Source organism: Lissotriton helveticus, chromosome 2_2 (genome assembly GCF_964261635.1).
Source record: "Lissotriton helveticus chromosome 2_2, aLisHel1.1, whole genome shotgun sequence".
Taxonomy (NCBI): Eukaryota; Metazoa; Chordata; class Amphibia; order Caudata; family Salamandridae; genus Lissotriton; species Lissotriton helveticus.
The window spans coordinates 524352377-524374141 of NC_136060.1; the positions used below are offsets into that span (position 1 = coordinate 524352377).

The 21765-nt window shown below is 44.9% G+C and overlaps 1 protein-coding gene across 1 annotated transcript in view; it reads right to left on the reverse strand.

Annotated features, from left to right (window-relative positions):
* Positions 1–1970: 1970 nt before the first annotated feature.
* LOC144821934 (tyrosinase-like) overlaps positions 1971–21765 on the reverse strand; it is a 57142-nt gene continuing 37347 nt past the window's right edge. Inside the window, exons 2-5 of the mRNA XM_078679084.1 lie at positions 20784–21612; positions 12282–12495; positions 9869–10010; positions 1971–2218 (exon numbers count right to left, since the gene is read on the reverse strand). Of these exons, the coding sequence (XP_078535210.1) occupies positions 2008–2218; positions 9869–10010; positions 12282–12495; positions 20784–21612 (1396 nt within the window). The 3' untranslated portion in view covers positions 1971–2007. The remainder of the gene's footprint in view (positions 2219–9868; positions 10011–12281; positions 12496–20783; positions 21613–21765) is intronic.

Consider the following 21765-nt stretch of genomic DNA (forward strand, 5'->3'; position numbering starts at 1 on the left):
TAACACAGTGCTGACAAGGAATAAAGTATATCACTAGATTATGTATTTAAAATGTTTTAAAATAAATCATTACCAGCACTGAAACAAGCTCTAGATGTTTGCCCTTCTCTGAATGATCTGTGCTAAGACCATGGCTGTAAGTCAGAGGTCTTATTTTAAATGACACCTATGTGTAAATGTTGTGAAGAAGTCTAAGATAGAAAATTAGAAGAGGAAAAAATAAATATATGTTCTCCTAATGAATACTGCCCATGTCATTTAGAGGTATCACAATTTTAAGTGATATTGTAAAGTGTGAGGTTTCCTAAATATATATACACTGTCCAAATTGTAAATGCAACAATTGTTCTTTGTCGACACCCTCCCCCGCCTCACACATCCTAGCACTTCCAGTGGACTAGGGCCTTTCCCCTGTGCTATTGGAAGTGAACCTACAAATTGGCATGACCTATTTTCTCACTGTATACAAGAACATGGAAAAGGGCCATTTAGAGTTTAATTTGATTCTTAAATAATTGAGTTTGTGCTATTCTTTTATTGCACGATAACGCTAATTGCCATTGTAGCTTTATTCTTTTTTCCAGGGGGGGGGTTGTAATGATTTTAATTAATCAAACAATAAAAAACTTGACTTGAGTTTGCGCTACTGTATCTCCATTGAATTTGAGAAATAAGCCTCTATTCCGCATGCACGTTCTTTTTTACTATGTATTATGTATTTTTAAATATATTTCTTACATGGCGCACCAAAGCCCCTATTCTTGCTAAATAAATGTTTCAGATACAACTAAAACATGTTAGGTATTCAGAAGAATCATAATTGGGATAGGCTTCCTTGTTTAGATAAGGAGACATTTGAAATAAGATTGGAATCTATATTGCTGTAAAAAATGATTCTTAGTCAAACCACCAGAGGTTACAGAAGAGCAGTTGAAAAGTACAACGAATATGTGAAATGAGCATAATTTGCTTTAAAGTAATTGTACATAATTATTCTAAATTCAAATCTGTCATTTAGCACTATATTTTAGGGTGCATGAATTTTGAACATGGCAATGCATTTACTGTGGAAAAAATAGACTGAGTAAGTATAGTGAGTAAGGCGGTTCTACTATGGTGTGGCCAACAGAACAATGACAAAAACACATTCCCCAATGAATCAATCATTCTTCTTTCGTTTCTCTGTGCTTTAATTCTTTTTTCATTCTGATGAATACTTAACCAACATGTGTTTTGTCACCTGGTGGGCACACTGTCCCGCAACTTTTTTAAGGCTCAATCTCTTATTTGTGATGCTTCTCTTAAGGTGATAATTCCATCCCAAATAAAAATTAAATGTAAATTGCGTCCATCAATTGTAAGTTAATCCTCCATAAGGTTTCTCCTGGTCATCTCCATATATTCACAAATGCCCAGTCTCAAAGTTGTATACCCCAAAAATCTCCAGGATCAAATCCGCAACGGCTGGATATCACAGCAGGACTGTTGGAGGCAGAATGACCCGTCCAATGATAGGAGGAAATGGATTGGACAATAGTAGAGAAGTCACTGGCTTTCCTCAAGTTGTAGGTGTTGTCCTCGCCTACTAACCCTCTGGATAAAATGTCCTGTTGCAGTCAGACGGTTGTATGATGTTACAACACGATCAAAATGATCGCGGTACATCACAACGCATCTTTTACAATGCAAGTCGTTACCACGACTTGCGCTGTAGGGCGCTGGATTTAGGAATAGTAAGATTTACTATTCCAACTCCAGCCTACGTACAGTAGGGAAGGTGTTGGAATAGTAAATCTACTATTCCTTTGTCTAGAGCGCAGTCCAGCGCAAGTCGTGGTAACGACTTGCGTTGTAAAAGACGCGTCGTAATGGCACCGCGGTGTTTTGACCGCATTGTGAAGGATGTTTACCCAGTCAGGCCAACCACTGTTTATTGTTGGAATTATCCTATATCTTTCTTACAGTGTTAAACAACAACTAACTCCACCGGGGATATTTTAAACTGCCCTATGCTTTCACATTTATGTTTGAATAGTTACCAGAAGGATCATAATCAGAATATTTGTATCCAAAGATTGCTGCTTGATTCACATAGTCCTTGTTCATTACTGGGGGCATAGAGGGCACTATGTAATCATTTTGGCCGTGCCCAAATATTTTGTTCTTCGGGTACATTTCACTGGTAGCGTTGTATTTCACGCACCAGCGTTCGAATATTCTGCAGAGAGAGAAGAGGGAGTTGTTAATAGGACAAGAAACATTCAATCATTAGAAGACATAACATTGAGAATAAGGAGGGGAGTTCTAGGTTAATGACTCTGACTGGGGACAATTCATCTCTTAGAACGTGTGACATGCAGGTGGGGGAAAGAGCATTTGGTAGAGGTGGATGTGATAATAGTCTAGATTCAACTGCTAGGATCCTGAGATGAACACACATCTGTGGCGACGATTTGGAAATGAGGCGAGCTCTGGCTGTTAGAATTTACCAAACATTAGGGAAAATGAATGTGGCAGGGAGAGAGGGGACATCTGGCTAACCCCAGTTGTACACATTGAGGGGCACATTTATCAAGGTTTTCCATCAACCTGGTGCCACCTAAAGATGACACAAAACATAAATGAGATTCATCAAGCCACGGCCACAAACTGCTCCCTTGTGTTACTCTAGAGACGTACCAGGGAGGCCTATCATGGATTTAGTTTTTTTATTTTATTTTCACACTTTTATATAGCGCTAGCTAAACCCGGAGGTATCAGAGTGCTTTACATGAGCAGCAGCGAGTTACAAGTTACAAAATTACATCAGTTACAGGAGCCAAGTATAACATAAGAGAAAAACAGTGAATACACAAAAACATGGGTTATTAGAGCATTGCATAGCCAAGACACACGTCAAATGGGGCATGGAATGTAGGGGGGGAATGGTACAAAGGGGAAAGGAATGGAGAATCGGGTCAGGCAGATCGGCAAAATAACTTACAAAACAGTCACAGTGAAAGACATACAAACTGGTTTGGGACCAACAATCATAAACATCCTGTGAATCAGTGATAGTATGAGATGAGAGGGAAGTAGGAGACCAAAGTGGGATGACTTGACGAAAACAACAGACATGCGAACAATGAGCAGTCCAGAAACAATGAGCATAGGTCAAAACCACCAAGAAGAAGGACCCAGGGCATGGAAACCAACAACATCAACCCAAAATGGCGGAACACACAAATATCCAACATGAAAACCACAAGGCAGCAGACTCAAAGACTTCACACAGGATCAGATGGGGAGGCAGACACATGACCAGGAAGGATGCAGGGCAGGACACCAGAGATCACAAAGTGGGTCACCGATGTACACACACCTGGGCTCCAGGGCCAGCAGCATCGCCCTTCAGAATGCCGCAAACACTGGAGAAAGTCAAACTCGGGTGCCAGGCAACAGGCCCGGAGAGTTGGAGGCAGCAGCAGGACCAGGAGGGTGTGCCTCTCGAAAACTCAAGGAGCAAAACAAGCTTGGGGCAGTACTCACTGCCGCTGAACCCCTCCCAGAAGAAGCATCTCCATCGTCACTAGGGAGGTGGTGCAAGGGGACAGGTAACCACAGCAAAACCCAGAGGGTAGGGACGGCCAGGAGGGGAGATCCCAAGCTGGTACCCTCCCCAGGTACCCAAACATATCCCACCAGTCATCGGCCGCTGAAATGGCTCCACCGCTAGCAGATCCTCGGCAAATGGGTGTTCCCACTCATTCTCCCATGGATTCTGACACAATACCAAATTTACCAACATTGGCAGACTCAGAAATGCAGAAGCATTGTACACTTCTCCACCAGGTATGCATTGAGGAGAAATATCTTTATTTCTCTTTGTTTTTTCCTCATTTTGCAGCACACTCAGAAAGAGGAAAATGCCTCTGAGGATGGAAACAATCCTGCCTTTGATGCCGGCACCCCTGAAATGGCACAAGGGTACCTGCATTGATGCTACGAAGGCAAAAGTGCCAGTGCTAGGATTGGAAAGGAGTGCGCTGTATAATGGTAAATGCAGCCCATTCCTGCACTTTCTCTCATACGCAGCACAGCAAGCTACCTTGCTCAACAAAAGGGAAAGGGCAGGAATGTGCTATATTTACCATTATATGGCATGCTTCTGTCCTTTTGGGATGATGGCTTACCTTTGAGTGCCTACTGCCAATGCACATACCCTTGTGTCATGGTGTAAGGGTGTCTGTGTTGTAATCGGGATTTTTGTTTGTGCAGGAAGGGTATAGCCAGAGGCGGAAGGGCTATAGTCAGAAGGTCTATAAGACTTTTAGAACATTCCACCCACTAATGGTAGAATTGTCTACATTAAAAAGGGAGAAACAGAAAGACAAACATTGGAATGCTGGAGCGACTCCAATTTCTTCAATGGAGCTCTCAACATTCCAATTTTCTAATGGCCAGTATATGGCGGGCAAGATGGCTCTCAAACTTAAAACATTCTTCCTTATGTGGTCAGAATTTCCTAATGCAAATATAGCTACTGCTGTAATGGTTCAACAGATAACAGCAGTGTGCAGGGCCATAGCTGTTAGCTGTTGAGCGTTCTCAACAATAGCTGTGAAAATGAAACTGAAGTCAGCCCCCTGTCTCTCCCTAGGCTTGAATAAACTTACTTCATTGTTCATCTGATCCAGGGAGACCCAGGAGCTGAGCATAATTTCCACCTCAATCACTTAAACAATCAGGGATCTCAAGGCGCAGGGCTCCAATGACACTGTGTGCCACAGGAGAAGGGAGAGGGGGAAGGATCATGTGTGTCCTGCTGCACATGCTCTGCCTATTGCTTTCCCTTGCCCAAACCACGGGGTTTATTTATGAGCCCTTGCGTCACTTTTGCACCGCCGGTGCATCAGTTTTTGTGACGCACCAGCTGCATAGAAAATTAGCCTTGTTGCACCATATTTACAAAGTGACGCATCTCGGTAGATGCATCACTTTGTAAACACTTGCTCCAGCTATAATGTATGCAGGGGGGCGTTCCGACGCAAGAAAGAGCCGTAGTAGTGACGCAGTGAAATATATCAGATTTCACTGCGCCACTTCTAATACGCTTATGCGTCAATATTGTACACCTGCCTCATGGCAGGTGTAAGACTGATGCAGGCACATTTCACATGGGGCTTGCTCATGTAAAATGACCCATTGCTGGAGTTGCGTCACTTCTGTGACACACTCCAGCAATGCGTCACTTTTATGGCTACAGATATGTCAGAAATATTGACGTATCTGTAACTACTTCCGACCTGATGTGCCATACTGTAAATATGTTGCATCATTAATGTCGCAAGGAGGGAGCAATGAAAAGTGCCACATTGCTGTTTTCTCGCAGCGATGTGTTACTTTTCATATATGAGGCCCCATGAATTTTTGGGAGGAAGAGGTTGTGTATTAAGACATTGTACTGTTAAGAGTAGCTGCCCTATACCATTTCTTATAGGCTGATGCTACTCCATTGCCTTAAATAGATCACTTAAAATTCCAATATCCTAATATATAACATGCACTTTGAGTTAAATGCGGCAGCAGTCAAAGGGACCTTTTGCTATGTCCAGCTAATAGAACATGCAACACACTCCAGCAGATGCAATGGGATGACAGGGGATTAGACATGCACAGGCCAGCTGTCAGAATGCATGCCATGCATCTTGAGAGTGATAGACTGAACTTTTCACAATCAATATTTATTAGAATACATGACAAAAACCTGGAGGGTGAAGGTGGAAGTAAGGGGCTAGATTTGTTGCTATAACTATTGTGTGAAAGTGCCCTCTTTCTGCATGAAGCCCCACTTAGTGCTGTATTGCTGATGTGGCTTTGACTGGATGTGACCTGGACACCTACTGATCAGGAACTCCACACCTGACGGGAATGATCAGTTTAAAAAATGCCCTTTCCACCTTCCGGAGGTTGGTGAACCAAGTCCTTCTGGATTGGAGTCCTTTGGTGCAGCTTATCTAGATAATATTGCTATCTTTAGCTCCACCTGGCAGGAACACCTGATCCACCTTCGGAAGGTTTTAAATGCCCTGCAAACTGCAGGCCTAATTATCAAGGCATCCAAATGCCAGATAAGGCAGGGAACTTTGGTGTACTCGGGACACCTTGTTGGTAGAGGCCAGGTACAACCCTTGCAGTCCAAGATTCATGCCATCCAGGACTGGGAAGCTCCAGAAACTCAAACCCACGTCAGGGCATTCCATGGCTTGACTGAGTACTACTGGAGGTTTGTGGAGGGATATGGGTCCATTGTGGCTCTTCTCACCCAACTCACCTCCAAGAAGATTCCCAAATAGGTAAACTGGGCAGTTAGTTGTCAAAAGGCTTTTGACACCCTGAAAGAGGGAATGTGCTCAGCACCAATTCAGACTATGCCAAGCAGTTCATTGTGCAGTCTGATGCCTCTGAGCTAGGAGTAGCAGTGGTCCTATCCCAGATCAATGATGAAGGCCAAGACCAACCTGTTGCTTTTATAAGCAGGAGGCTTATCTCTAGGGAACAGTGTTGAAGAACCACTGAGAGTGGGCCTTTGCTGTGCTTTGGTCCCTGAAGAAGCTGAGACCATACTTGTTTGGTACTCGCTTCCTAGTTCAAACAGATCACAGACCTCTCAGATGGCTAATTCAAATGATAGGTGACAATCCAAAACTGTTGAGTTGCATCACCCTACAGGGAATGGACTTTGTAGTGGAACACAGACCTAGTACTGCCCATGCCAATGCTGATGGACTTTCCTAGTTCTTTCACTTAGAAAATAAAGACTCTCTAGGTAAAGATTAGTCTCATCCTCTTTTGTTTGGGAGGGGGGGTTGTGTGAGAAAGTGCCCTCTTTCTGCATGCTTTGACTGGGAGTACCCTGGGCTCCTATCTCTGGCCACAAGTCAACCTCTGATAAATGGTACCACGGGTACCCAGTGCACTGTGACCAGAGAAGGCCTCTAAGGGCTGCAGGATTATTGTGCCACCCTTGGAGGTCCTGTACCCAGACACTCATACACTGACTTTTCTGTCTTGGTGCAGAACAAAGTGAAGAGTCGACATGGCACACATCCCTGTGTGCCATGCATACAACCCACTGCCCTGGCATAGATCTGTCCTCCCGCTAGCAAGGTGCACTATACAGTAGTGAGGGTAAAGGTGCATGTGCCCTGTACCCCTACAGTGTCTAAGTCTATTCTTAGACCTTGTAAGTGCAGTGCTGCCGTTACGAGTATATGGTGCTAGGAGTTTGCTTTCAGCTGCCACAACCAGACATGTTTCTGTACCCTGGGTTGAGAGCCTGCTGCTCTCTGGGGCCTGAAACAATGCACATCCTGGGCCGAGTTGCCAAGCCTCCTCCCCAGGATGAGCAGGATTTGAGAAGGGGAACCTTCAAAGACTTTCTGACTTTGTGAACTTCCCCAGGCCACTTGCTGCTCTCAGCAACTGGTCCCCACTGGTTCTGACCCCTACACTTAAGGTGGGAGAACTGGTGGGAAAAGCAAGTGAGGAAGAGAGGTTTGCCCAACTCTGCCAACTCCACAACTCAGGTGGGGGAGGTGAGACGAAGCACAACTATCAGTCCAAGCTATCTTGAAGATGGGGGACTCGGCCAACCAGGGACAGGCTCATGCCTCCTCCCACTGGAGGGTGGCATTATAGGGGGTGTACCCACCCCAGGGAGGGGACCCATTGGTCTCTGCCTTTTACCTACCTGTAACGCCCCTAAATCTAGCATTTAGGAACACCCCTGAACCTTGCTTCCTCAAATAAGAACCTGCAAGAAGAAGAAGAAGAATCAAACAGCCGTGCATCAGCTAATACAAGGAGATTGCCCACTGACTTGGCCCCAGGCCTATGGGCCTATCTCCCCCTCAAACCTGCTCCTGCAACATCCCAGTGTTTCCTGCAGCCAGCAACCTCAAAAACCCCGGAGGACCATCCTTCCTTCAACTACAAAGACTCTGTCTCCCAAGAACACCGGATTTGTTCTTCTGGAACCTCTGACTCCAACCGGAGAACACAGATCTGCCCCACTCTGCACCTGCCGTCCAAGGGCTGAGCTCGAGTGGGCAAATACCACCAGGAGGTCACCCCAGAAATCCTGACCCAAGACCTGGAAACCCCTGTCCTGCCTCAAGCCTCCAGCCGATGCCTGCAGCCTAAATCCAGAAGGTCCCCCCAACCACGACCAGGAGCTGGTAAGAAGATCCAACTCAAAAGCCACCCCTGCATCCTGATGCCCCATGGCCTTGTGTGCCAAAACCGATGGTGCCTAGCCAACCCCTAACTCGCCAATGTACCTCTCGAGGCAGTGGTTGCACCCAGAAGACCTTCGTCCCTGAATCTGCAGTGTCTTTGCAAACCAGAGGTTTCCCATTGACACAAATTGGGCGCTCACCGTCAAAACAGCACCCTGCACCTGGCCTCCCTAGTGCTGCTGAGGGTACACCTTTGGTGCTACTTTGTTTCCTTATTTGCCATGAGCTAAAGCCCAGGAGCTTTGCTCCCACAACCCAGTGACAGCAGCCACCAACCATAGGCCACCTATCCCCCTGTGGATAACATTGGGCCTCAACACTCTGCACCCGGCCGCCCTAGTGTCTCTGAAGGTGTAATGAGAGTGCATCCCTGACCCTGGGGGAACCCTTGTTCTAACCTCAGAAGTTCAACTCCAAAGACCGATTACTTACCTGGTAGCTGTTAACTTCATTTCTCTCCATAGGAACCTATTGACTGTTTACCTTAAATAAATGTTTGTAGTTGATTTGTATGGAAACCTGAAAAATAACAATTGTTTTTACTTACTTTTTCTCTAGGAAACCCCCCATTGTGAAATCTAGGCATATCACACTCTGTAGAAAAAATAATCTCAAAAGTAATCTCAAAAGTAACCTAAAAGTAACTTGCCTGTTATTCTTATTGCAAAATTGATACAAAGTATATGTATAGCATTTCACAGTATTGCATTACCAGTAATTCAAACTGGAACAATTTCAAAGTACATTTACAACTGTATTTCAAATTGTATATTTACTGCAAAATTATTTATCAACTTACCTGTGCTAGGCTTGCTTGGTTCAAGAAAATAAAATAACTAAAAGAATATTTTTATACAAAACCAATTGGACTGAAGTTCAGTCTTTGAGTGTGTGAAATCATTTGCTGATTGAGTGGGTACAACAAATTCTTCCTCTAATACTGCCTTACCTCTCGACCACACTACCTCAAAGAGAGAGTGAGGTGCTATTTAGCTTTACCTCTGCCTACCTTTGGGGTTCCACTCGACTCATTGGGTACTATAACTCACTTTGGTATAGTATATACAAAGCCAGCTTCCTACAACTATCTCTTAGAATATATAATACACCTTTAGAGAGTCTATGAGCTGCTAGTTGATTGGCCATGATGGTTGAGTGCTAGTTGATTGGCCATTTATGTGCATATGCGATTAATGAGTCAACACTGAACACTGGTAACTCACAATACTTGGGTCTCCTAGAATACCCAATGCAAAGACTCAAATGTCTTGCCTGCTTGATTTTTACTCCCCTAATTTATTCCTTGGTGTTGATTTTGCACAGTCCCCATCACTATATCAGTTATCAGTTTCTGAAATCTAAGGATCTAAGGATATACCCTAAAAGTCTTTGTGTACACTGTGGACAGACACACAATATCTCTATAAGGGTTCTTGCTTGGGACGCTAGAGAGAGGGTGCATAATTGTGTCCATGTGGTCCCTCCTCTTTTATTACTGTTTCTCTCTCATGATTGTCTCAAGGTTTTAATGCAGTGGCTGTAACATCTGTGTTATTCTTATAGATCATCAGCCACAAATTGTGCCTTACTTGTCAACGAAAGCATGGTGCAAATAGAAGATGGGGTCATTGCTGGAAATGGAGATCAGGCTCACTGTTCCACCCATGTACATGTGGAACGAGTTGTGCAAACTCCGCCTCGTTATCTCACCACTGGATGGATCAACAAAGCCTGGAAATGGAAAATGTGATGGACTCTTTAGTATGAGATGTTGAGTCACATATTAGAACACACTGACCCATGAGAAGAAAGAAGGAGCAATAAATAAAGCACTACCTTTTTAAAATAATTTGCTATGGTGTAAAGGCTCAGCCAAAGCATTCCCCTTAATTAAGATGTATTCATTTAGTACTAAATCTTGCAAAAACCCTGCTAGATGGAAGTGGGCATTCTTTGATTTTAAGTATGTCCACCATGTATAAAGGCTGCTGGTGAAGAATCCTGCTCTGCCGAACACAGTTATTCAATGAAAGATTTATTGAGTGCATGGTATTGTCCCTGGGCAGTGGGTGGGAGAGTGGACCAATGGTGTGGGTTGGGAAACTTCCTTTACAACGCAACTTTTAATCCGCACTACCATTACGACGCAACTATTACAACGCAAGTCATTACAAGGACTTGCGCTGGAGGGCGCTGTAGGATAGGGAATAGTTTAATTACTATCCAACTCCTTCCCTACTATCCACGGGGACTGGAGTTGGAATAGTAAATTAAACTATTCCACTATCCAGCGCCCCCTAACGCAAGTCGTTGTAACGACTCGCGTTGTAAAAGTTGCGTCGTAATGGCATGCGGAGTGAAAGCATGCGTTGTAATGACATACATCCGTGTGGGTTATCAGTCAAGATCTTTGTCAGTCTTTGCAATTGATTGTTTACTTGTGCTTCAATTATTGCACAGGTTGATGTATAAGATTATGTATTTTATAGCAGACATAATCCCTATTTCTAACACAGGTGGTTATTGAGTTTAAGGCCAAAAACAGATCTTGTTTATCTTTTCTGCATCCTTCATCCCAACTTGGTACCAAATTAGGGAATGTCCACTCACCTTCCCTTAGTTTGCTCTAGTAATAGCCTTTAAGTAAAGCAGTGATGCTTAGCTTCAACCTCTGTGGCCAATCATGCTCCAGAGTGCCCCATGGCACAGCAAGAATTATGCCACACTGTTTGTAGCAGTAAAAATAGGTGAGTGTGATTCTCACATAATTTGACTCGGCAGAATTCTACTGACTTACATATAACTTCAGGGAGGTTCTGTGGAGTGAACCAGACGACCACACGCTTCACGATACGCCAACACTCTTTTTACGGCCTTTACTGCTTTTATTCATCAAAAAATGTGAACTTCTTATACCATTGAATCATGATTACTTATTGTTTTTTTTAAACTAACCGAATCTTAAGTGTGAAGACCATTGTGAAGTCTTGTTATATAGAGAACTCTGACAAGCCCTGAAGAAGTCTGTTTACGGACAAAACGCGTTGGCTATTGGTTTTAAGCATCATTTGTAAATAAAGAATCTGTTTGCTGAAGAACCTGACTTTGGAATTCTTGGGAGAACGACTGGAAAGTTAATTGAACTGTGTGAATAACACTATTGATACTGTATTTTATCATGTTAACTGTTGAAGGGTGCGGGGTCACCTTGTCCAACTTGATTTGAAAACCAAGTGTCTTGGCTTTCTATTATTGGGATCTAGGGGATTGTGTCCCAGACCTCCTGCACCTACACACTTGTATACCGTAGGGACTTCGTAACCGGTGCGGGTAGAGGAGCCTTAATCCCTGGGTTCTGGTTTGAATTCTGTGGAGGACCGTACATGGCCATAAATAGGCAAGTTGTGCTGCTCAAACTGTGATTTAGTGCCAGGAATGTGTTCCATGCTGAAAAATCAGCACAAAGGGCACCAGTGGCACACCAGAGGGTGCAGCTACTCCAGATGATTTTGGTGCAGAGCTGCGGTCTTCTGACTGTGAACCACAAATGGTGGAAACCTTCTACATTAGTAAAAAGTCACTATATCCAAAATTGCCCAGGGGACATTAAATCTTGACAACAATTTACAGTTCTGGAGCCTTACATGAGAAGTAATTCTGCCACACGTTGATTGACTAATTTGTCCAGAATTCAGCATTACAAGAGCAGCATGAGTCACCAAAATTCCCCCAATTTTGCTGGTGGTACAGAATATTTCACCCACCCCTAACTGGGAACTGCCTCCTCAAGCACAGGTACCAGTGACAGCTGTTGACTGGCATCATGAGCTCTGATGTACTTTCCATCCTTTCACTGCATTCACACTGTAAAAATCAGTGAAGACTTAAACATGTGGCTTCAAGCCACCTCTTTATCCATTCATCCTTTGATCGGATATGTGAAAGAAGAATAGAGACTTCACACACACCAATGATTTTTGTGAAAGACTGTATTTCACCTACCTTCCAGACAGTTGCGGAAGCTGTGCTTCGAAGTGGTATTGTACGGAGGTGTGTCATAGTCCTTCCACTGGAGCACGTCCTCCACTTGCTGAGCGGAGGGCAGCTGGCTGTTGTTGGGGTCTGCAGCAGGGTTCCTGTGTAGAGGCTCAAACCTACACTTATCTTCTGCGACTGTGCAATACTTATCAGGGTATCTAAATCCGCTGCATATACTCTGGAAATGGTATGGAAGGAAGGGAAGTTAAAAACTGTAAAGTCATAAGAAGAGATGGCTGTATTGCATGATGTAGTACATGTTAGACATTTTTTTAGCTCTACTTCATACGCCATATACATCTCCTACGCACAAAGACTCTCTCACTGTAGACCTCTTGGGAATCTTATATAAAATAGGGCCACAAAGTCCATAATTCCTTGATCATTGGTCCTTTTGGGCCTATTAAAGCAAACACAAAGAGACAATGGACAGAGAGCTGAAACTTTACAGACACTCACTCCCAGTCAAAGATCTGGGTTGAATCCATCATTGGTCTTTAGTTCACTTCACCTACTCAGCTCAGACCAAGCCATATGCAAATCAATCTTGACCCTGTGCCTCAAGGGAACAGTCCAGCCTAAAATGCCAAGTCAGGAATTCCCTGGATCAGACACAATTATTGAGCAAAGACACAACTCTAAAAACCTTTCAGGTAACAGCCCATTTTACTTCACCTGGGAGGCCTTTGAAGGCCATCTGGGCATGCAGGTAAAGGGTTTAACATGCCAACTTTTTTGCCCTGGAAAGACTGAAATGAACTTCTCTGGGTATGCATACATTTGACAAAGGAATGGCAAACACTGAAATCAACCAGAGGGATGCAACAACTCACTTTACTATGTAAAGTGGTCGCACTGTGAAATAAAACAACATACATTTCCAGCAGAGGTTTGTGTGTGAATTTCATGTTCTGGCATGCTTAGGTGCAACCACTGCTATGTTTGTAGCCATAAGCTAGTGTGCAAGACTGTCACATGCTACCTTATGTGTACATTTAGATGAGAGAGGATAGCTATGCTGTAAGGTGATTTAAAGTTGCAAGTTGTGACCAATCATAGTATACAATTGAGTAGTGTTGATTCATTTTCTGAGCTAAAGTCCTGGTTAGACCATTACAAATCACCACAATAAGGCACCAAACGCACACATTCATGTGCACGGTGAAAGAGGTTGAGCAACAGCACAAAGAACACAGAGGAAAGACTAATGCAGTACACACAGAAAGAATAAACAATCACAGTGAAAGATGATGAGAAACAGCTCGAAGGACTCTGAGTAAGGACTAGCGCAGCCTGCACAGAAAGAATAAACAAGCACACTAACTCTGAAAACAGAAGAAGGATAAATAAGTGAATACGCTCAAAAAAGCAAAAAAGTTAATAAAAGAAAGGCGTGCAAGATTTACATGGTTTTTGGATCTCGGAGATCAAAAGAACTGACCTAAGAAATACAGCCCTGTTTGTAGAAATGGAAACTGGAGGTCTAGGAAACAGCTCAGTGCTCTTGGACATAGGCAAAAGTATTCCCTTTTGCAGTTGCTAAAAAATATTCTTTTGAGAAGGACACTGAAATACACCAATGAACACCAATATGTGGTCTTTTAGCCCAAAAAGTATATACAACAGGCCTTGAAAACTCAGCACAAGCAATGTCTAGGCTTTGTTTGATGTCAGATGTTAGGATGGACCATTTTTTGTTAACATGTAAATGTAAATGTAAATGTGTTTCGATTTATATAGCGCACTAATCACCCAGGGGTCTCAAGGCGCTTGCTTAGGGAACCCGTCCTGGTATTCCCCTGTGAGATACCCTGGCAAGGTATTCACAAGGTGAAAGCCAGGCATCCCGCCGCGAGGGGCCGTAGTGGAGATTAAGCAAGCTATTGCCCAGAGTCGCAGAGTGTGACCCCGTGAGTCGAGTAGGCACCGGAGCGAGAATTGTCGAGTCCGTGGAATTTTTGTGCCTGAGACCCGCCGAGGCGGGGAATCGAACCCTGGTCCACGGCTGATCTCAGCTTCCGGGTCTGCCGCCTCTAACCACTGAGCCACGCTTCTTAACAATCTTTTTTATCTCATTAGACGAGGAATGATATGTTGTGACACAAATCAATGTGTTGGATTCTGATTTTTGATTTGTCTCCAGTAATGCTGCCCTGGGTGTGTTCCTAGATCTCTTGCAAGCCCTATCAATGATGTTCTTGCGATAGGTTTTTAGCTGCAATTTCAAGCTTAGTTTGTCTGCTTCCTTGCGGAACTCATTCAGATCCGTTCAGTTCCTCCGGAACCTGAGGAATTGTCCAAATGATGGATTCAACCTCAGGGCCCGTGGATGTGCTCTGTCGAAGTGCAACAGGCTGTTACTCTCTGTGGGTTTTGTGTATAAAAAACTCAATAACCTGCCTTCCCTTGCAATGATGTTTATGTCCAAAAATTAGACTTCTTCATTATTGGATGTTTGTGTACACCGTAGGTTTGGATTAAGGTTGTTTAGAGGGTGAACTCAGTGGTATTGTTAGGGTCACCTCTCCAGATGACCAGGATATCATCTATATACCTATCCCATTTCTGTATATTATCTGAAAAAGGGCTGGCTGACTAGATATGTTCCTCCTTGAAATGGCCCTTGTACAGACATGCTATACCAGGCATGAATGTACTGCCCGTGGAAGGTTGAAGGTACATCTTGGGCCCGATTCACAGAATGAACTTAAGACTAAATCCTAAACTTACTACTATTTGGTATTCACAGAATGCACTTACTACTTTCGGGATTCACAGAGTGAACTTACTACTTTCAGGATTCACAGAATAAACTTACTACTTTCGGTATTCACAGAATAGATTTAAGACTACTAACTCTAAGTCCGAAATCGGGGAGTAAATTCCGGCCCGGAGGCGGAGCTTCCGGCTTGGGGGCGGAGCTTGCGGCCCGGAGGCGGAGCTTCCGGCCCAGAGGCGGAGCTTGCGGCTTGGAGGCGGAGCTTCCGGCTCGGAGGTGGGGATTTTTGCCATGCTGAAATCTCCAACTCCGGGCCGCAAGCTCCGCCTCCGGGCCGGAAGCCCCGCCTCTGGGCCGCAAGCTCCGCCCCCAAGCCGGAAGCTCCGCCCCCAAGCCGGAAGCTCCGCCTCCGGGCCGGAATTTACTCCCCGATTTCGGACTTAGAGTTAGTAGTCTTAAATCTATTCTGTGAATACCGAAAGTAGTAAGTTTATTCTGTGAATCCTGAAAGTAGTAAGTTCACTCTGTGAATCCCGAAAGTAGTAAGTGCATTCTGTGAATACCAAATAGTAGTAAGTTTAGGATTTAGTCTTAAGTTCATTCTGTGAATCGGGCCCCTTGTCTTTAAATTTAAAGACATTCTCAGTAAGTGTCATATGCATCAATCTTATGATCCAGTCCCCGGTGGCCTCCCATTGCCATTCCTTCTTGCGTAGTTATTGTTCGATGGCTCTTAGGCTCTCCTCTTGTGGGATAGTTTTATAGAGAGCCTCTACGTCCAGGCACAACATGATGCCTTTTTCCGGGTCATATTCCATGTATGTCAAAATATTGAGCAGATGTTTTGTGTCTTGGACTTAGGATTTAATTTTGGTCACAAGTGGTCTCAAGAACCACTCGGTATATATTTGGATAAGAACAGGCATTCGGTATATAGGTATGTAGCATGCTGTGTTCCTTGCAGTAGCAATATTCTCCTTACTCCCCCATTTGTGATTGTGCATAGTCATTTTTGGCATCATATTCCCACAGTGAAAGCAGACATCAATAAGTGTGCAGGCACAATGGGCTTCTATTTCAACAAGTAGTCCCCCACAGATCAGCCCTGAGACCTTCGAATTCCAGGTGCCTCAACCGTCTTGCACAATTCTGTCACTGTTGAACAAGGCACTCCCACTTTTTTCCGGGGTACTGACACAAAAATCATCTAAAGACTCTGAAACTAAAGGCCGTTGCACTCTTTTAAAAAACTTGTGGGCTCTGGCCATGTCCCTTCGTTTGATGCTATTTCTGGACTACTACCGGGTGCCATTCCTCCAATTTTCAGACTGCATTTAGTGGTTTGATATTGCAACTTGTGGCTGTGAAGCTGAGCTCTAGTTCTAGGAGTGCTCTCACATCATGTCTGCCTGTCCTGTGGTCCCGGCAGACCCTGGCTAGTTGCAACTCTACCATGACCGCACGCAGCTTCACTTTGGATGTGTCCCATTAGCGGTGTGATGGCATCAGTTAAAGGCTAACCTTCCACTATGCCTATTTCACTTGTGTGCAATGTGTATTCCACTGATGACGACGTCCCTTTCAGTGGTCCATGGGTGTCTGCCTTTCCAACACATCTCTTGCTGCCCTTGATCATGAGCTGTGAGTGAGTCCTTTGTTGGTCCACGGTCAGCACTGCTCAAGTGTTACACTTTTGTGGGCTGCCTTTCAATGTGTCAGACAGGCTGCCACCTGCGCCTGTGTGTTTGTGCAAAGCCTCCTGTTCCATGCCTACTTCAAAACTCTCTCAGGTTGCCATGGGAGGCTCTTTTCATCCTCGTGGTGCGAGGAGCACATCTGTTCCTTCATACTGCTAGATTAGGTGGCGGTCCTTTTTGCTGAAGATGATTTGGATCGTCTTTTGGAACTGATTCCCTTCAAGCTGCCTGTGTCTTCTTGGCTTTGTAACTACTTAACAGCAACAGGAACTGTTGGTGACTAATTCAATGTAATTTTACCTTTTTCATGCCTACTAACAAGAATTGTCATTCAGCTCTCTGACTTTTGTCCCACCTGCATCTGCTTTGACTCTGATGACCTCAGTGGTCTCTTTTGCTTGATACCACAGACCTGAGCAACGGAAGCCTGTCATCTGACCGTCATGGATACATCCAGAATCAGGGGGATCCTTCTGCGCAAGGCCAGGTTGTGTAACATGCAGCATGCAACTACCATCTGGCAAAACTTCTGTGGTGAGTACCTAAGAGCGCCACCAGTCTGGTCCAGGCACCTAAATCTTGACTTCGGGAAGTCCAAAAGTGCACTCCAACACATGACGGGTCCTCCCATGTGCATCATTGTATTGGACTTTCCTGGGCATTGTTAGATACCTTAGTGGGGACAGCAATCACGGACGATTGGGATACCCAGAGTCACCTAGTTGTGGGACCGACAGGCAAACAGTGTGATCTGAATATGTGGGGAGAGCAGCATGACACACATACATCACAGTCATGGACACAGCCCAGTCACCAAAAATTCTGGCCCGCTCTGGATGCTGTTTGGCCATCAATAGGGGTATGGTGCTGTTCCACAAGATGTGGGAGTCATGTGCTGACCTAGGACACTTTGCACACATGAGTGAGATGATCTGATCCACCTGTCAGAGCCCTTGCATGTTGATGGAGTGGTAGTGTTTGCGGTTCCTATAGATGTGTTTGCTTGCCTGCGGTGGAACGGGGGCAATGTGGATACCATCAATGGCTCCCATAACATTTGAAATGCCTCCCAGGAGACAGGACTCCCTTCATAGCTGCCAATTCATACCTCCTCTGGAAGTGGACACATCTGTCCTTGTAAAGCATCAATGCTGACAGGGCGTCACACAACACCATGCTGAACATTGGCTGTGCCATCCTACCGGTGCTGGCCACAGTGTACTGGAAAGACCCAGGAGCGAAGAAATGCAGTGCAGCCATAACCTTCACTGTGGCAGATGATGCAGCCAAATACATTCTTTCGGGCTTCAAATGGGGCTCCAACGAGGCACATAATTTCCATAGTGTGCAGCGATCCAAACTGAATTTCTGGATGATTTTGATGTCCTCCATCGTCGCCAGGTCGGGGACAGGTCAAAAGATGGGTGGTCTCCTCCTACGTAGTCAGGGTACACAAGCATGGGCTGAGTTATAGATGAGATGTAGTATACAGCTTACCCAGAGACTCGCAAAACCACTACATTGACAGGACTCATAGTCCCGTGAAATGCACAAGTGACCTGCATTCAGATGTTTTTCTTCACTCACTCGGCATACTGACACTACGACATCCAGAGAGGTCCATATCTCCGGCATATAGTACACTGCTACATCAAGGATGAGCTGCCATGTGGTTAGATTGCACAGCACTTGCGCTTCCTAGCATCAGTGCAGTGTAGCTGCTGTCACTGGATGACCGCAAGCTTTAGTTCCACAATACGCAACAAATTACGGGATGAGGGCAGGGAGTGTCATATGGGCAACAAAACATGGATATTTAGCATTGTGGACAGACACATGTGGACAGTATGGGGTCAGTCCTGCATGAGTGTGTATGGAATTTGCATTGCAATGTTCACCTGAATGAGGCACAAAGGCACATGGATTGTGCATACATGCCCACATGGCTGACAATTACCGAGGATGTCGGTCAGAGCTATGTTTGTTTGTTCTACATATGCACTCCTATGACGTGTGTGGGAACATTGACAAGCATTGGCAGCTATGCACAGTGCACGCCAACTGCATGCCACACCAGTACATGTGTTGGGAACGCTAGTGATTACAAGTATGTCAGATTTGCAGACATCAGACACCTCTGATTGTCTTCCTACATCACTGTCCCTTCACATGTTGACCGCTGGCCAAGAGAGGACAGTAAGATGTCAAGGGATATACAAGCGATGTTCAAAGGTTGGATGTTTCATTGCACAACATTGGAACAGTGCAAGAGACCTCTGTCATTTTTGACTCCTTCCCTCATTTCAGTCTATGCTGGCAATGAGGCGTGTCTATGTATGTACTTTCACTCTCCTTTTCTTGGGCATGCCATGTGTGTGGGGACTTGACTCAACGGTCACACTCTCTCATACATGCCATGTGTGTGGGGACTTGACTCAAGGGTCACACTCTCTCATACATGCCATGTGTGTGGGGACTTCTTCAGGGGCCACTCTCTCTTATACCTTCACAGTGTAGGGACCAACTAGTCACTGTTCTTGTTGTTCTGATGTACCAGGTTTCCCCCACCCCACAGCCACCCAGCAGAGGCGTATCTGGACATGTGACCCAGCCAACAAATAGGGCTGGACAGAAGTGCCCTGGGACAGTTCTCCTATACTTGTTTGGTGTCTGTGCGGTTATTTTATATGCAAAACATTACACATGGGGTGCATCAATCACTTTAGGCAAATGAGTTGTGATGTGTGGTGTAATTTGCATGGTGCCAATGCAAATGCAGTATGTGTTCGCATGCGCGGTAGCTGGCATCCGCAGCGATGACACGCATTGGCCCCAATTGGATGACGGGTTGCGGTCACAGTTTCCCAGCTGCTGCAATGTGGCAACCACTATGAGAATAAGCCATCAGCCAATGGGAGCCTTCAGGGTAAATATTTTGATATTGTGGCGTACGAGCTCTACAACTGCAGGGCTCAGCATTGGCACAAATTGCCTTCAGGGGCACTGAGGGTCACTCATGGAGATTGGGTGTTCCTCGCACGTTGCCGCAACGCTTGCTGGGAGTTGTAGTTGTTCAGGGGTTCCATGCGTGGAGATATTTGGTACCTTACCTCTGCTGTTGGTATCGTGTATGCCAGAAGTGTGGCAGGTAGTGCAGCGGGAAGGTCTATTGCATGGACTCCATGCCGACTTCGGTGGTTTGATGGGTTCTGTATTGGCTCTTCCTCCCCGTTGTTGTGTTTCTGCTATTCGCAACATGGTGTTTTTTATGTGGCGGTGGGAAGTAGTCTGGTTGGCAGATGGAGCATGTTTCCGCACGCCGGTCTTGCTCTGTTGGCTCCATACACCATCCTTGAGTTTGCAAAAGACATGCAGAGCCTGAAAGATTGTGGCAGATGGGAAATGGCCTCAGTTTGATAATTGTAACTTGGTGGTCGCAAAGTCCGCACCTGGTGGGGAGAGGGTGGACAGTTTCTGCTTCCATCCATCATCGTATGAGCCCCTAAGTTTCTGAATTTTGAAAAAGGTTGGAATCCTTTTTATCCATGTCACACAGCAATGGTAAATGATCAATATATCAACAAATGACAGAGAATACATAAATAGAGTCAGACAGGGTTATTGGGTGTGATTACAAGTGGCACTCTTCCACTGCATAGCCCTGGGTGATGTTGGTCATGACGATTATGGATGTTTGGTTTGTAAATTAATAAGTATGTTGAAGTCATTTTCTCCAAGTAATGTAATCCTCTACCCCTCAGAGTAAAGGCCTGCCTATCTTTTATGATACAATTTAAGTTTCAAGATATTCTTATGAACTAACATATGATCAATTGTGTATTTCAGTGGTGGAGCTTTGGGCTGATTCTCTCACATTAACAACAGTAAAGAAAACCATCCCATTGTAAACACATTTTGTTTTACCTACTTAGTTTGTACCCCCTTTGTTTATACATGACTTCACTGCTTTGCAGACCAATGCACACATTCATGGACACACACACACATCATGGCAACTTTGTAAACAAACAGACAGAGTTGTCTATTTACCTTCCAATTGGCGAAGTACGAGGTAGAAGTCAGCAAGCCCTGGGAATTGCTCTTGCCCATCATGTCGTCCGTACAGATGCTGCATGCCCGGCCATCCAAGCTCCAGTCATAGTACGGAATGGCAAAATCATGGTCATTGGTTAGAATCTGTATTTCCCTCTCAAAAAACAGGAGGTACCACCGATGCCAAGAAAGGAAGTTAGGGCCTGCATGAGCAGAGGTTATGGTCCTATCAAACATATTATTTTCTAGGAATGGTGCAACGGTATAAGAGTGTATAGAGGCAAAGACATCATACACAGTGGCTTCAACGAAGCGGAAGGTGTTTCTGTCAAGCCTGTTGCCAGTAACGAGAATTTTATGCCTTGCACTTGTTTTCAACTTTGCAAGGCTCAGATAACTGAAAAATTTCAATCTCTCTTGACGAGAGAGCTCACGGATGTCCCTCCTGATGATGGTCTTCTTCTCAGTGCACTTGTCCCCATAGAAGCCAAACTTACATTCTCCACAGTCAAAACCACTGTAGTTCCCATTACAGATACAAACACTGTTGTAGTGCTCATGCGGCCAGTCTAAGCGGTCATCGTTGGTCTGAGTAAAGCTCCTCTTCTCTGAATACGTCTGATGCATGAACCTGCAGAGTCCTCTTCCTGAGTCTACCCCACACATGCTGCCGTCCTTCCATTTAGGGCAGCAGCGCCTGTCCTTCAGGGCCTGGTCAGTAGTGCAGGCAGTGGGGAACTGTCCCATGACCCCACCAAGGAACAGAGGGAGGAGCACAAGAGAGACCAGCATGATTTCCACAGATCTTGGATGATCTAGTGTCTGCCTGGAGAGGAAAAGAAACTTAATGAATTCCATGTTACCCTGCTTTGGAAGGCATGAGTTCAAAAAAGATACATGGCCATGGCAGAGGACATTAGTGCAACAACAACATCAGCTTCATTAATAGAACTATTGTGCCAATGGTGAAAACCAGCCT